Source organism: Podarcis muralis, chromosome 14 (assembly GCF_964188315.1).
Source record: "Podarcis muralis chromosome 14, rPodMur119.hap1.1, whole genome shotgun sequence".
NCBI lineage: Eukaryota > Metazoa > Chordata > Lepidosauria > Squamata > Lacertidae > Podarcis > Podarcis muralis.
In genome coordinates this window covers 40149015-40164783 of record NC_135668.1, presented here as the reverse complement: position 1 = coordinate 40164783, position 15769 = coordinate 40149015, and the positions used below count along the sequence as shown (strand labels likewise).

At 47.4% G+C, this 15769-nt stretch overlaps 1 protein-coding gene across 1 annotated transcript in view; it reads left to right on the top strand.

Annotated features, from left to right (window-relative positions):
* Positions 1-9693: 9693 nt before the first annotated feature.
* Positions 9694-15769, top strand: part of SHISA9 (shisa family member 9) — a 240703-nt gene continuing 234627 nt past the window's right edge. The window contains exon 1 of the mRNA XM_028706721.2: positions 9694-10534. Within this exon, the coding sequence (XP_028562554.2) occupies positions 9912-10534 (623 nt within the window). The 5' untranslated portion in view covers positions 9694-9911. The remainder of the gene's footprint in view (positions 10535-15769) is intronic.

Here is a 15769-nt window from a genome sequence, read left to right as displayed (position 1 = left end):
AGTCCCTTATTCTAGCGCCATGTCCCGCTGCTGTCCCTTATTGATGATGTCTCTTAAATAAGCTACTGAAGGTAATGGGGCCCTTTCTATGTCCAGCTTGCTTTGTCAACAACAAATTGTTGCTGTTTTTTTGTGTTGAATATATGCTATATGGTAATTTATGGACCTAATAGGTATCTAAAGCCATTTGCACGCAGCAAAATATGAATTTTATAAAAGTAATTGTTGATCCCTTATTTGGGCTGCTGATCCCTTATTTTCGAGGCTGCTGGTCCCTTATTTTCAAATCTGTAAGTTGACAGCTATGGTTAGGTGGAAGGCCAAAATTGCTGCATCAGGTCAGTGGCCTGCCTAGTCCAGCATCCTGTTCTCAGTGTGGCCATCGAGATGTCTGTGGGAAAACTCACAGGCAGGATCTGAAAACAAAAGAGTCCTCCCCCCCTCCCATGGTTTCCAAAAACTGGTCAACCTCCATCTTAGGGATAGGGAATACGTTTTAGTCTGAGGGCCTCATTCCTTTCAGGGCAACCTGCTACATAACCACATGCCAGTGGTAGGTGGGGCTGGGTGCAAAAGCAGGCATGGCAATACATGTGAATCTTGTACCATAGGCTAGTTGTCTCTCTCACTTCCCTCTTCCATCCAGGCAAGTGAGAAAGACACATACCATACGACTGAGGCCAGAATCCTAGTAGCCCCAAAGTGGAAATCCCAGGAAATACCAACATTAGTGGAGTGGCAGGCAAAAATGGTTGAATATGTGGAATTAGCAAAACTGGCCCACAGAACCCGTAACCAAGGAGAAACAAAGTTCAGAAATGAATGGAGTAAATTTGTGGAGTATATACGTAATAACTGCAGAAGTTGAAAGACTGTAGTAGGGCTAAAATAAATCTTATGATGTGATTAGGATGTTATTAAGAATCTGTGATAAATGAAAGATTAATATGAAAACCTGTTGAAGGGAGGGAGGGAAGGAGGGAAGTCCGTGCTCGATAGAGCGTGAGAAAACAAGTGTATATAAGCTTTTAGAACATTAGTGTATTTATTTTGTTTTGCTGGTGTTAAAGAAAGTTCAATAAAAAGCATTGAGAGAGAGAGAGAGAGAGAGAGAGAGAGAGAGAGAGAGAGAGAGAGACATACCAGCCAGGGGAAAGCACAAATCAGGTCAGAGGTGTAGCCCGACAAGAGTCCCAAGAGCCAGATAGAGAGGCCTGCATTCAGCCCCCAAGACTGAGGCTCCCCAACCTGACTGTGCCAGCTTTTTGTTCATTTCTGTGGGATAGCTGGCCTCATATAACCAACATGCATGAAGGGGTTAATGCCACAGAGTAAGCTGTCCAGTATACTGGGCTTAGCTAGGTCACTCTCCCTCACCTTGGGAGGAAGGTAATCAGGCCTATTGTTCCCCTTCAGTCTACCTGATAAGCTCAGGTATAAAGAGATCTGAGCTGGTTGCTCCAAGCTTAGATTGCATGACTCTAACAAGGCTTTCTTGGGTTCCTATTCCAATATTTAGGAACTTTCACCACGGTAACTATGCTAGGTTTTACTCCCTGTGTTTTCTGACTCATGTATGTAGAAGCACATGAACCTGACCTTTTGTTTGTAAGTAAGCCAATTTTAACTTACCGGATGTGTGGTCTTTTTTCTATGCTAGGGGAAGAAGAGTACTTTGGATGCAATGTAGAAGGGCATGTTTTAAAGGTTTAACAGCCTTTGTTGCCATGCTTTACTTTGTTGCATATTTTGTGATTTTAAAACTCTATTGGGGTCCTCTCACTAAAGAGTAATTGCTCCAAACCTGGAACTTGGCATCCAGGGAATTCTCCTTTTATATACCTATTTTTCATTGCAACCAACAAATATCTGAGATACCACCTCCTTCCTTACAGAGCTTCATGGGTGTCAAGATTGACAGAGGGGGACCTCTTGGTTGTTCCTCTGCAAACTTGGGCCCATTAAAGGGCCTTCTCCATGACAGTCCTTAGATTGTGGGTTTCCCTTCACACAGAGGTGTGTCTGGCACCTTCCTTATACAGCTGTTTTCATATGCTGAATATGCATGTCTCTACACTTGACACTTTGGCACTTGAGGGATATATTTCAGAGTCCACGCTAGCCGTGATTGTAATTTGTTTTTAACTAATGTTGTATTTTACACTGTTGTGACCTCACCTGAGACCTCATGGTGAAGAGCTGGTAATAAATCATCAACAACAAATGTAAAACCAATTAGCTCATGCAAGTAGCTTTGGTTTCACCTACCTCTCTGCCCCCCACAACCTTCTTTCCTGGAGGAATATTAATTCTAAGTCAGAAAGTTCTGCAAAATTATTGCTGGTTGTGAAGGTATGGTGTATCATGATGTTGAACATTTGTTGTTGTTTAGTCGTTTAGTCGTGTCCGACTCTTCGTGAACCCATGGACCAGAGCACGCCAGGCACTCCTGTCTTCCACTGCCTCCCGGAGTTTGGTCAGGCTCATGCTGGTAGCTTCGAGAACACTGTCCAACCATCTCGTCCTCTGTCGTCCCCTTCTCCTTGTGCCCTCCATCTTTCCCAACACCAGGGTCTTTTCCAGGGAGTCTTCTCTTCCCATGAGGTCGCCAAAGTATTGGAGCCTCAGCTTCAGGATCTGTCCTTCCAGTGAGCACTCAGGGCTGATTTCCTTCAGAATGGATAGGTTTGAGCTTCTTGCAGTCCATGGGACTCTCAAGAGTCTCCTCCAGCACCAGAATTCAAAAGCATCAATTCTTCGGCGATCAGCCTTCTTGATGGTCCAGCTCTCACTTCCATACATCACTACTGGGGATGTTGAACATAAGACCCTTTTAAAACAACAACAACAACAACAACAACGATCCTAGTAGGTTGTATGCAATGCTAGTCCTACTCATAATAGACCCATTGAATGTAATAGGCACGGCAAACATATTCATTGATTGAAATGAGTAGGACTTAGTTGTTTACAATCCGGTGTGACTTGTTTATGTGGGGGAGAGAGAAGAACACCATGTGCATTGCCATTCCAAGGAGAGGAAGCATCTCAGGCTTTGAAGTGCATCCTTGGCCAATTTTCAAGCTGTGTGATGAAGCTGACATTGCCTGTTGCATCTTCCCTTGTAGCAGAATGTTCTTTGCTAAGCAAAACACCCATTTCCTCGCTCACACCGTTAACGAAGGACTTTGAAGAAATGAAAAGCTGCAAAATGGTAGAAGTGTAAAGATGATTTATTTACACTCAGAATCTTGTCTGGAGGCATTAATGGAAGAAAACACACAAATGCACGAATATACTACAATACTTACCATAGAAAGAATGTAAATGAGTAAATAAATAAAAGATCCTGGTTGGGAGGGGGGTACAAGAACACCTGCAATAGGAAGACAAGGCCTCGTTGGTGGTGGTGCCACCATTGGGCACTGCCCAGTTAGTAGTGACCTCTGTTGGGCTTTCTCAGTTGTGGTTCCCCTCTTGTGGAATGCTCTCACTGGTGAGATGGATCCATTTCTCTCATTACTGACTTTTAGGAGGAATTTCAAAACATTCCTGTTTACCAAGGCATTTGATAGCTGAAAGATACTGCTCTTGGCAACCCAGGAAACTTGGCAACCTGGAAAACTGGGAGAATGAGATTTAATTTTATTTTTATTATTATTTTTAATCTTTTCTACTTCTTCCTGCCTCAGAACTCATTCTCTTTCCCACCATGCTTCTGAGGCAGACAGATGTCTGTCTGGTCTTCAGTCCAGCAGAGACTCCATTTTGAACTCAACTATGTATTCTGTAATCTAGAAGTAGAATTTCCCTGCCTTGTTTTTGTTACTGTTACTGCTGGAACCCAGTGCAGGACTTTATGTAAGCAAATGCTGTTTTTATGCTTGCTTTACAGCCTGTTGTGTGATTCTTTTATTAAGAGAGGGAGAGGGGGAAACCCAGTCTGCTACCACAGCATGGATAAATACCAAGAAGGCTATACAGTCTAGTCTCAAAGTTTTCCATTTAATGCTGCAAAGCATTGTGTTTTAAACTCTGCTAACAAGGCGAATGAATTCTAAGCATTAAACTGAGAGCCAGTGTGGTGTAGTAGTTAAGAGCAGTAGTCTCGTAATCTGGGGAACCGGGTTTGTGTCTCCGCTCCTCCACATGCATCTGCTGGGTGACCTTGGGCTAGTCACACTTCTCTGAAGTCTCTCAGCCCCACTCACCTCACAGTGTTTGTTGTGGGGGAGGAAGGGAAAGGAGAATGTTAGCCGCTTTGAGACTCCTTAAAGGGAGTGAAAGGCGGGATATCAAATCCAAACTCTTCTTCTTCTTCTACTTTAAACATTCTGCTCACACACGTGAGTAAAAGGGAGGATAAATGGTAAAATAATATATTCTATCCTACTTACAAAATTCATCCAACACTTTTCAAGGAATGGAAAGAGAACAGGGAGTACCGTAATTTTTTATCTATAAGACTCACTTTTTCCCTTCTAAAAAGTAAGGGGAAATGTGTGTGTGTGTTATGGAGCGAATGCAGGCTGCGCAGCTATCCCAGAGGCCAGAACAGCAAGAGGGGTTGCTGCTTTCACTGCGCAGTGATCCCTCTTGCTGTTCTGGCTTCTGAAATTCAGAATATTTTTTTTCTTGTTTCCCTCCTCCAAAAACTCGGTGCGTCTTGCGGTCTGGTGCGTCTTATAGAGTGAAAAATACGGTATGTAAAGAAAGGGTTGGAAATTTCCCAAAGTTATAACCAGCAGCCTCCATCTTAGGAATGCAGCACTGTGATACTGTGCAAGAACTTTTCTGGGCTTCAGATCTAAGTGCTCTGCAAGGCTGGAGCTTCCACCTTCATGCTGTTACTTCGTTCTTTTCAGTATATTTAGTGCTAACCTTCTCCCAAAGAGCTTTACACGGTTAAATAATAAATAATGGCAGAGAAGCAAAGGTATTGGCAAGGGAGCAAAGACAGGTGCTCCAAGGAGAGCTGGAAAGAGGTAACAGTTTTAAGAATTAAATATTAAAGCCAGTGAGGGCTGGGGCTGAGACGGAATGGATTGTTTTTCTTTTGCTTTAGAGTCCCTGGGCTTTGCTTCTCACCCACTGGCCAATAATGTCAGGCTGGCTGTCAAAATGTTTAGTGGAATCATCACTGTACTCTCCAGTCCTATTTTTAAGAGGAGACCAAGAATGGCAATTAGCTAACTACAGCCCTCTCCAATTTCAGACGTCTGCTTTGTCCTCTGAATCACCTTATTGTTTATTTACTGCACCTTCATGATTTCGGGGAGGAAGTTGGCTGGAGAGATCCAGACACATCAGCAGTTCAAAATCTGAGATGCAAGAGAAAAGGGTGGCGAGAGCAACCAGCTTGTGCCAAGGTTTAGCCTAGTACCAGCTGCCTTGGGCTAAATACACAGTCTGAGCTTCTGATCTATGGCTGGCTGTGAGAGGCAGACATTAGAGAAGATGCTGAGGAACAGGTCTTCTCCCAGTGCAATGTTGTATGTTGTGGTGTTGGACCACGGTAGAATGTTGCATTACTTTGATGACATGAATGGGGAACCACAGACCCTCAGAACCACCATGTCACAACCCTCACTGGTTGTGCTTCATACCCAGAATGTTTTTGCGTGACTGGGATGTACCCTGATAATGCCTCTCGCTTGTCTGGATGGATGAAAGAGAAACTAGCCTACAGGACAAACATAAAATGTACATTCATCACTCTGCCCACTTCTGCTGGTGTTCCCACCCACCATTGACATGTGGCCCTTGGAAGGCTGCCTGGAAAGCAATGTGGCCCTCGGGCAGATAGCAGTCCTCAACTCCCAATTTTCAACATCTATACACAGCTTTTTTCCATTATGGAACTCATGGTCAAATACATGAGGTCTCTTATCCAGTCACTGACATCTCCTTAGTTTTAGTCCAGTTTTCTGCATAATGTGTTGGGAATCATTCTGCAAAGAAACAGTAAGGATGTTTGTACCTTTAAGAACAGTTTCTGTGAGCTCTGGGCAGATTGGTTACAGCTGGTCATGACTATAAAAGGAGGAAAAGTTGCAGTTTGACTTTGCCTGCAAGGAAAAACACCCACAAGCTTTGTTGTTTTATAATAAAACCTTTATTTGATTTGGTTTTACACCGGTCTCGTGGTGTCATAGCTTCTGTCATCTGCAACCAGTGGAAAAAAAGCCCCCTCTAACATAATGTGCTTCAGGTCACATCCTAGGACCTCAAGAAGCCAGGAAACTGTGCAATACCAAGTCAAACCATTGGTCTATCTGGTTTAGTGCTGTCTGCAGTGTGTCATGAACTGGCAGGACAACAGGGAGGAGGAAGATGATCCCGGTGAGGGATGTAACTGGGACTGGGACAAACCAGGGCAAACAGGGGATGGGGAAGGAAGTACTCACAGGGTGACAGAGGATCATGAGGGGATGGGGTCAGTGCTCAGGAATCAAAGCAACAGGACCCATCACCAGAGCCAGAGGAGCTCCTGTCCCCATGACCATAGCTGGCTTTGAGGCATAGGGAGCAGCAGGAGTGGTGCTCTAGGCAAGGGCCCACAGCCCAGCTCCCTAGCTGGCCAGGTGGGGCTCGCTAGCTCTGGGAGGAGGTGTGTGATTCCTTAGCTGGATTTGGCTTGGAACAGGTGAGGGTCACATGCTTCATCAAGCCCAGATGCTGCAATCAGCATGCAAAGTACAAAAGGGGCAGCAGTGCTGAGGTGTTGGGTCTACTCAACTGTCCATGTTTGTGGACCTTGGTTTGGATGCTCCTGGATCTCTACAGAACTGTGCTTTGGGTTTGACTCTGGACTGTACCCTGACTGCTGGACTTCAGACTTGGCTACTTGGATTGACCCTGAATTGCATTTCCTGGCTGTTGGACTTTGCTCCTTTGCTTGTGTGGCTTGACTCCTGGACTTGGGCTTTGGACTTGACTTGCTGCCAGGTAGGCCAGGGGTTCAGGACACAGTGACTGGCAGCAGCACTCCAGGGTTTCAGACAGGAAGCCTCTCTTAGCTTGACCTAGAGAGGCCAGGGATTGAACCTTGAACCTCCTGCACAGAAGGCAGATGCTTTGCCGCTGAGCTACAGACCTTCATACCAACAGCACAGTGACACCATGTCTTGCAGCAGATATAGGTGTAGAAGAGAGCAAAACAGTGCACTCCATGTCTGCCACCTCACCCACCTTATCAATACAGCATTGCCACCACAGAGCACAAATACTAACTTGAGCTTTGTGTATGTGAATTTATAGATCACCATAAACGTATGTGGCACTTTACAAAGCATGACAGATCCCTATTCCAAGGAGCTTACAATCTAATATGTGATATGGGGAGGCTATGGAGGAAAAAGAGAGGTGGAGGAAAGGCATTCAGTTATGTGCATCTTCCCCAAAAAGTCCTCATGCTGTGCTACAAATATAAGTGGAAGTCAATACTGTCTTCTGACTAGTGTGATGGCATCATGGAACCTGGACTCCAGCTCATCTATGGATGTAGTGGATCATCTTAGATCATCATATCAGGCCATCATATTTCACTGCCCTTCTCTACTGTGAATATAACAGGGCTTATTCTGCAGGGAAGCATGGTAAAGAAGGCGGAACATTAGACACACTGGAAAAAGTGGCACATGAAATAATGCTCATACCATAACACATGTGCGGCAGTCTTGGATCCCTCCCCCATGTGTGCAGAGTTTTGCAAAACATCTGCGGAAAAGGGCATCCAAAATGATCAAGGGGCTGGAACAACTCTCCTACGATGAAAGGTAATCAAATTTTACCTTTGGGGGGAAAAGTGTGTGTGTGGAGGGGGTAATGATAAAGGTCTGTATTAAATTATGCATGGTGTAGAGAAAGTGGATAGGGAGATGTTTTTCCTCCTTTCACAATACTAGAAACCAGATTCATGTAATGAAACTCAGTGCTGGATATCCCTTCAGGATATCCCTTCAGGATATAGGATCAGAAAAAACTATTCACATGGTGCATAGTTATAGTATGGAATTGGCCGCCCCAATATGTGGTGATGGCAGCCAGCTTGGATGGACTTAAAGAAGGATTAGACAAGTTCATGGAGAACAGGACCATAAGTCTTGTACCAAGTTAGGCCTTTGGTCCGTTTATTGTCTCAGCAGTGACTCTCCAAGATTTCAGATGGAGGTCTTGGCTAGCACTACCCACGGACACCAGGAATTGCAGCTGGGACCTTCTACACGCACAGCAGATGCTCTGCTACTTGCCCTATGGCCCTTCCCGAAACGGTTATCCATGGTTACTTGTCATGATAGCTATATGTATTTGCCACCTCCAGGAACAGAGGCAACATGCTTCTGAAAATCAGTTGCTGGGAGAACAGGAGCAGAGCACTATTACACACCAACCCAATCTCTGATTCCAGGGGCTGCAGAGAGGGGTTGCACTCTCAGTTTCCAGAGAATGAAGGTCAGCAGAGACTGTGGTGTCTTTAGGATGTATGGTTTTCTTTCCACACATATACAAGCTAAGCATAGGATGGAACTGCTGACAGCATTAACATTCCCTTAGATATTGCTTTCCCTTTAGGTTTCTTGAACCCTCCCGCCAAAGTGCAGCTTAGGCTTAGCACTGAACAGAACAGGTTTCTCACACCCCCCCCCCTTCCAGCCTGCTTCCAGATCTCTCTCTCTCTCTCTCTCTCTCTCTCTCTCTCTCTCTCTCTCTCTCTCTCTCACACACACACACACACACGCACAACCATACACCCCTCTGATTCTTGTTCTCCTACATAACAGGTAGGTGAAATGGAAGGGCCAGGCCTACCTATTTGTTCTATGGCACAGAGCAGCTTTGGTTATGCTAACTGTGGTGCCTAACTAGCTAGCCAAAGTCATTACTTTAATAATCTGATAATGAGCATTATCAGAGCTCCAGTCCCTGGGTTTCTAGTAAAAAACACACCCCAAAGTAGACCCCCCCATCCCTCAAGTCTGGAGTTTGCCCACTCCTGGGATAAACTGGTTCTGAGAGATGCTGGAGGAAGTGGGCGGTTGGCTGTGTCACCCCTTCCCCCCCCAAAGCAAACTGGCCCAAAATCTGTTATGGATGTGCTCTCCCTGTTTCTCCAAGTTGCTTGCCCCACCCGCTCAGAGCCTTTGGTTCCGACCTAATTCTCTGCCCGACTGCTTTCCCACCGGTGAGGTGGGTCACACGCAAACTGTTCCTGGCTCCCATGCCAGGAAGAAGCTGCAGTCTCCTCCCCTCTCCTCCTTGCAGGAGAGGCCGGGGAGGGCGCGCGTCTTCCAGCAAGAGAGTTTCCCTGCTGGAGAACTTGGCGAGGTCTCCTCTGCCCGTTGGTGTGCGAGCTGGATGGCAGCTGGAGAGCGAAGCCAGTTGAGTCGCGTCCTCCCCTCCCTCTAGAGACACCATCGCTGCTCCATCTCCCCGCCCCTCGCAACCACCTACCGCTGCAAAACCGCTCTGCAGCCGCCGCTGCCGCCGCCACCACCCCGCGCTCCGATTTCCCCAGAGGCTTCTTGCCCCTTCCGCCCCCCTCGCCGACCACCCTCCTCCGTGCTTTTGGACCCTCACTCATCCACGCTCGCTTTTCCTGCCTGCCTCCACGCTCCACAAGTGCCGCGCGCAGTTCACTCCCCGCGCTCTGAGGCTTCGGAAGGTGGGGGGGGGGGGAGAGAGAGAGAGAGAGAAAGAACAAGAGAGAGAGATTGAGAGAGAGAGAGAAGAGGTGGGACTGGCACCCCCGCCCCCCAGCTCCGCATGCACGGCAGAGGCGGCCCTGCAAAGCTGCGCGGCCGCTAGGAGCTTCCCAGCGCGCTGAAAGCCACGGAGCTGTCCACGGTGCTGAAACCCCGCGCGGGCTGCCAGGCGAGCGGGCTCCCCGCGGTTGCCCGAGAGCCCCCTTTATGTGCAGTTCTTGGCGCATCGCAGCAGCGTCGAGCGGCTTGAGTTGCGGCGGCGGCGGAGACAGCCTCAGCTCGCCCGGGCTGGCGCTGAGAAGGATGAAGGGCTTCCTCCGGCTGTTCTTGAGCTACTTGGTGGCGGACCTCCTCACCCTTTTGTGCCGGGCGCAGGAAAAAGCCGGGCAGCACTTGGGCAGCATCGTGATGCTCTCCGGGGGGAACCAGAGCCGAGAAGGGGAGCAGCACGTCGACGCCTCGGAGCCGCCCCCGACTCCGGAGGAATGCAGGGGCTACTACGACGTGATGGGCCAGTGGGACCCGTCGTTCAATTGCAGCGTCCGGGAATACCCTTTCTGTTGCGGCACTTGTGGCTTTCGCTTCTGCTGCAAGTACCGGAAGGGCCGCTTGGATCAGGATATCTGCACCAACTACATCAAGCCCCCCTGGCTGAACGGGCGCAAGACGCCCAACCGCCCCGTCGACCCTTCCCACGACCCCACCCGAGACAAAACCAACCTCATCGTCTACATCATCTGCGGGGTGGTGGCTGTCATGGTATTGGTGGGCATCTTCACCAAACTGGGGCTGGAGAAAGCGCATCGACCTCAGAGGGAACACATGTCCAGGTAAGGCGAGGCTTAATCACCTTTTTTCGGATGTTGTGTAGTGGGGGCTGACGACCCGCGAACTCAACCCGAGCACAGAGGCGGCCACCTGCCCGAGTCTCTGTGCGCGTGTTGAGCCTAAGAAAGAACTCCCGCTGGCCTTAAAAGCCATGACTACAAAACCACCGTCGCTGGAGTCCCCCGCCTCCCCACTTTCTTCAGGGTGCGCTCTCTCCCTCTCGATGGGGCATGTAAGAACCAGTAGCCACCCCCTGGTGTGTTAGCCAGATGCTTGCACAGGGATTAACGCACATGTCTTGGCGCAGCGGCGGCCGAGCAGCTCCAGATAGTGAAAAGATTGGGTGAGGGGCGCGCGCGCACAGAAGCTCACTCATGATGGAGAAGCGCAGCAACAGCAAAATAAATAAATAAATAAATAAATGTGGCGTTTAACTCTGCTTGCGAGGTCTGCCGTTTAACTCTGCTTGCGAGGTCTCTCTCTCTCTCTCTCTCTCTCTCTCTCTCTCTCTCTCTCTCTCTCTCTCTCTCTCTCCCCCCCCCCCCCACCGCTTTCCAACTGTTGCGCTTACGGGGCAAACTTCTCTGCAGTGGCTTGTAAACACTGTCTCTTTCTCTCACACACCCACCCCTTCATTTGAGCATCTCCTTGGTTTCTAGGTACAAAGCGGGCACAATCTCAGCTCGCGGGTGCTTGAGCCTCCACACCTGAGAAACAGAACCTGCTCCCTAACATTGAAAGGAAAGGATGAAGCACAGGAGGGAGATTGCAGAGAAGGACCCCAGACTGAGGGTCCTGATGAGACAGAGGTTGATATAATACCTCACTTTACAATGAGGCCAATGAGGAGGTGGACTGGCGTCTCTGTGTTGTGTTGTACGCTTTGCATCTATCAAGTAACTGGCTGTTTCAGATCAAATATAACACACACACACACACACACACACACACACACACACACACACAATGGCAAATTAAGCTGTTGGGTGCTGCTCTAACCACAAGCTGGCGATCAGGCAAGTGGGCACAATCCCACTTTTGGCTGCCTCTCCCTGCCATTCTAAACACACACACGCGAACACACACTCCCCCCAAATTGTGTCAACAGTAGAGAATCAAAGACCCAACCCGTTTGTCAAATCATTCGGTCTGTCTGATTCATTATGCTAATCCCCAACACATGAAAGCAAAACAGATGGGGAAAGACATTTGCAGATAAAATAAAAACAATTACAAAAAAGAGAGGAGAAGCAGCAGCAGCAGCAGCAAATAGCTCTATTAAATTGATCCCAGCATAACCAGGGGAACTTTCAAGATGAAGGCTGGAGTTGCCAGGATGCCTTCAGATGGACAGGGCTGTTTTGCTCTGGAAAGGTATAACTCAAAGGTAGTCTGGTTCCTCATCTCTTCCCGGTCTCCTCCTTTCCCCTCCCATGGACTCTGCACCTGGAGCATCTCCTTGTCCAAGATCCTGCTCTTGCTTTGTGATTAACAGCCTCCCCCTGCAACGAGACACCCAAAATAGGATTCAGAATGCATCACCCGTTCTTTCACTAGCAATTATTTGCTATTTATAAACTGGCTGATGGGTGATCATTTTTACTACCAAGGAGGAGAGCAGCAGAGCACAGGAATTCGCAGGCAACCCAACATGCTGTGAATCCAGGGTTACAAGTGGAGGGCTATCCAAAAACGCCCTCCTGGCCTTGAGACGGCTCAGCCACTAAATGAAGGCCAAGAGCAGGTGGAGAGTGAGATTCCATTCTGTCCTCTGCCCCTCAAAGCTTGGCAGAGGTTTGGGCACCCTACTGCCTCCCTGCCTCTGCTTCTATAGTGTCTACGTGGACAGGTATGCTGAAAAGGTGACACGGCGACAATGAGCAGGACAACCTCTGAGCTAGGAAGGGGGAAGTGATTGTTTGCCTCTGGTTAATTTGTGGCAAGTGCCTGTGCTCATCGTTCAGAGGTTCAGTTCCATGCAAAGATTGTCTTGCAGAGAAACAGGAGCCTCCCAGCAACTCCACCTGTTTCCCCTTGTGGGTCTTTTATGCTTGGAACTCTCTCAGGTTCTTTAGATGGAGCTATGCACGGAAGGACCATAGTTCAGTGCCTTTGCATGCAGAAGGACACAGGTTCAATCCCCAGCATCTCCAGGTAAGGCTGGGGAAAATCCCCTTCCTGAAACCCCCAAAAGCTGCTGTCAGTCAGTGCAGATGGCACTGAGTTAGATGGACCAACAGTCTGACTTGGTATAAGGCACCTTCCTATGTTCCTCTTCAACTCCCTCCTTAAAACCCATCATTTATACAAATCTTCTCATGCTTAATTTCTGCCTGCCTTCCTCCAACATCTTTCCCCAACCTCAAGGAAGTCTAAATATCCCAGAAAGGGGAAGATTAGGCATTATAAATAGCGGTCTTCAAATATCTGAGAGAGATGGGGCTAATTCATCCCCCGTTAATCTAGAGTATAGGACTCAAACCTTCACATCCCAGCAAAGCGAATGGCAACTAAACATTAGGAAATATGTCCTGGTGATAAAAGCTGTTCAGCATTGGAATTATTTCAGGAGGTGAGGGTTTCTCCTTCATGAAAGGTGCTCTTTTTTTGTGTGCAGAATTATCGGTGATGCTGAACTCATGGATTTTCTACAGATAAACTCTGAGGTCTCTTCTAACTCTAGAATTCCATGCATTTGCCCCATTTTCCCCTTTATTGCTTTTGCCACTCTTCTCTTTCCCTTCTCACCTATCTTCTTCCTACGAGCAAAGCTTCCTTGGGGACAGCTGCCTTTTTGTGTATGTGCTTATTCTATAAAGTTGTCATATATATGACAAATGTTGCATACCCTAAACTTCTAGTTTATTCATGCAACAGAGCAGCTGGGATTGAGGACACTTCAGCAGTGAGATGGTTGCCGGAGTGATTCTCAAGGACGAAGATACATAGGAAAACGTGTCCAATGAATGTACCATTTTTGGATGAGCCAATAGCTCATAGGAGAGCACATGGAATGCATGCAGAAGGTTCTGTGTTTGAACCTTAGTATATCTAGCTGAAAGGGACCCCAGGCTGTTTCTTTAAACAGGATCACAGGTCCTTTTCTGCCTGAGACCTGGAAAGCTGCTACTGGTCAGCATACACAGTTATAGCCTATATGTACAAATTGTCTGACCTAGTATAAGGCAGCTTTTAATGTTCATTAATGTTTGCTCAGGAGCAATTCTCTGGGCTGAAACTTCTGTAGAGCAACTGGGGTCCTCTATTGACAAGTTTTCCCGGTGCATCTCTACGCACTTGCAACTGCTGGAATTATTCCAGGAGTCATTGCTGGGCTGCAAAGGGATCCACAGTAGCTCCCAATATTCCTCATTCCTTAGTGAAGGTGCTTATAATTACCTTTCTCATTGATCCTCATCCAAAATTAAGCGTCTTACCTGTTTCAAATGCTGTTGAAGGAGAGAAGCTGTACGGTGTTCACTAAGAGAAATCATAATCCCTCAACTCCCTGTTGCTCATCTAACAGTGGTACGAAAGTTTCTGGTGAGATCTTGCTACTTAAGCTAACGGATGAGATTCATAAGGGGGACATGTTTCAAACCCCTTCTGGCCAGCATCTGTCAAGATTAATTGGCTAGTCCTCAACAAGGTCCTCTATTGCTGCAGATTAGTTCATGATATTTGAACTCCACAGTGCTCTTTTGTTACCTGGTCTCCAAACTTAGGACCAGAAGCAGCTGATGAAAAGTGAATGATATGATGGAAGGGAAGGGAAGGGGCAGAATCAAATGCTTGCTTGGTATATATTCATGAAAAATAACCAGGTGGGAAGACTTTAAAGATTTCTGGTGGGGGTGGGGAGTGAATTCAGGGGACAATTATCCAAGTCACTTAGGAAGGCATAGGACACGCCACCAGGAATTCATTGTAATTAAGTAAAACAGGAATGTTACACATTTTCAATACAGGAGAGGGACAAATACTGGTGTCATCAAGGCAGCACTTTGGGGCAGATGTCCGAGGGCAATGCTCAGCAGAATGAGCAGTGCTGGTGTACCACAAGGAGAAAGAAATTAAGCAACACACATTATCTTCTAAAGAGGAGTTCCCATTTGACCATTAAGTCAAGATTGTAAAAGTACCTAACTCCACTGTTGGGGACAAAAATATTCTATCCATGGCTATGTTAACATTCCCTTTGCTGTTCTATCTGGCTCTTCCATCTACTTTGCCCCATTCATTTTGTGTGGCCCAAAGACTTTGGGGGATAGAAGTGAAATACTCTGGCTTGTCCCACTGAACTAGGTCACATTTAAAGCACTCTGCTACCACTTTAAACAGTCATGGCTCCACCAAAAGAATCTTGGGAACTGTAGTTTGTTAAGGGTTCGGAGAGTTCCCAAGAGACACCTATTGCCTTCTCAAAGCTACAATTCTCAGAGGCTCCACAGAGTGTGTGACAGAGGCAAGGGGCCAGGAGATTGACCCAGCAGAGGGGACCAGTGATTTATGGGGTTTGGCGTCTGTCACAAGGCAGAAGCAAGGGCAGGGGGAGGGGGAGGAGGAAGAGTCAGAACATTCTGAGATGGAGGAAGGCACGTGGAATGTGGTGGAAGATGCAGAGGCTGTTCCAGTGACAGACGGGTCAGTAGATTGCTCGCCTTTCCCTGCCCTACTGTCTCCTAGAACCAGAAGGGGCTTGAAGTGGGACAACTTCCATGCCAAAAAAGTCTCGGGTTGCAGGTGTGCAACCTGTCAGGGCAGGGTATATAAACTGGCAGAGAGGAGGGCAACCTTTTGGTGCAGATCTGAGGGACAGCCGTCTTGTTGCCAGAAGTGTGTGTGTGTGTGTGTGTGTGTGTGTGCACGCACACACACATCTGGAGCACTGTGGGAGTTGCTGTAAGTGCTTGTTTTGTCAATGAAGACTGAACTATCAGACATATGCCTTCCTTAGCTGGGTGGACCAGGAGAGGCATATAACTAGCCCCTGGGAGAATAAATTGCTGGACTAAATGAGGCTTTGACCTGATCAAACAGGCTCTGCTTATATTTCCTCCCAGTAAGCAGCAGGAATAAAATCAATCAACGTCCAAGATTGGCCTGTGGTTGATTTGAAATCAATGTTTACCCTTGCTCAGAAAAGTAGCATTAAAAAAAAGAAACTTTAATAACAGGAATTTAATAATGGAACTTTAGCTGTGAACTGCGATAAGCGATCCTTTTAGCTCAGTCAT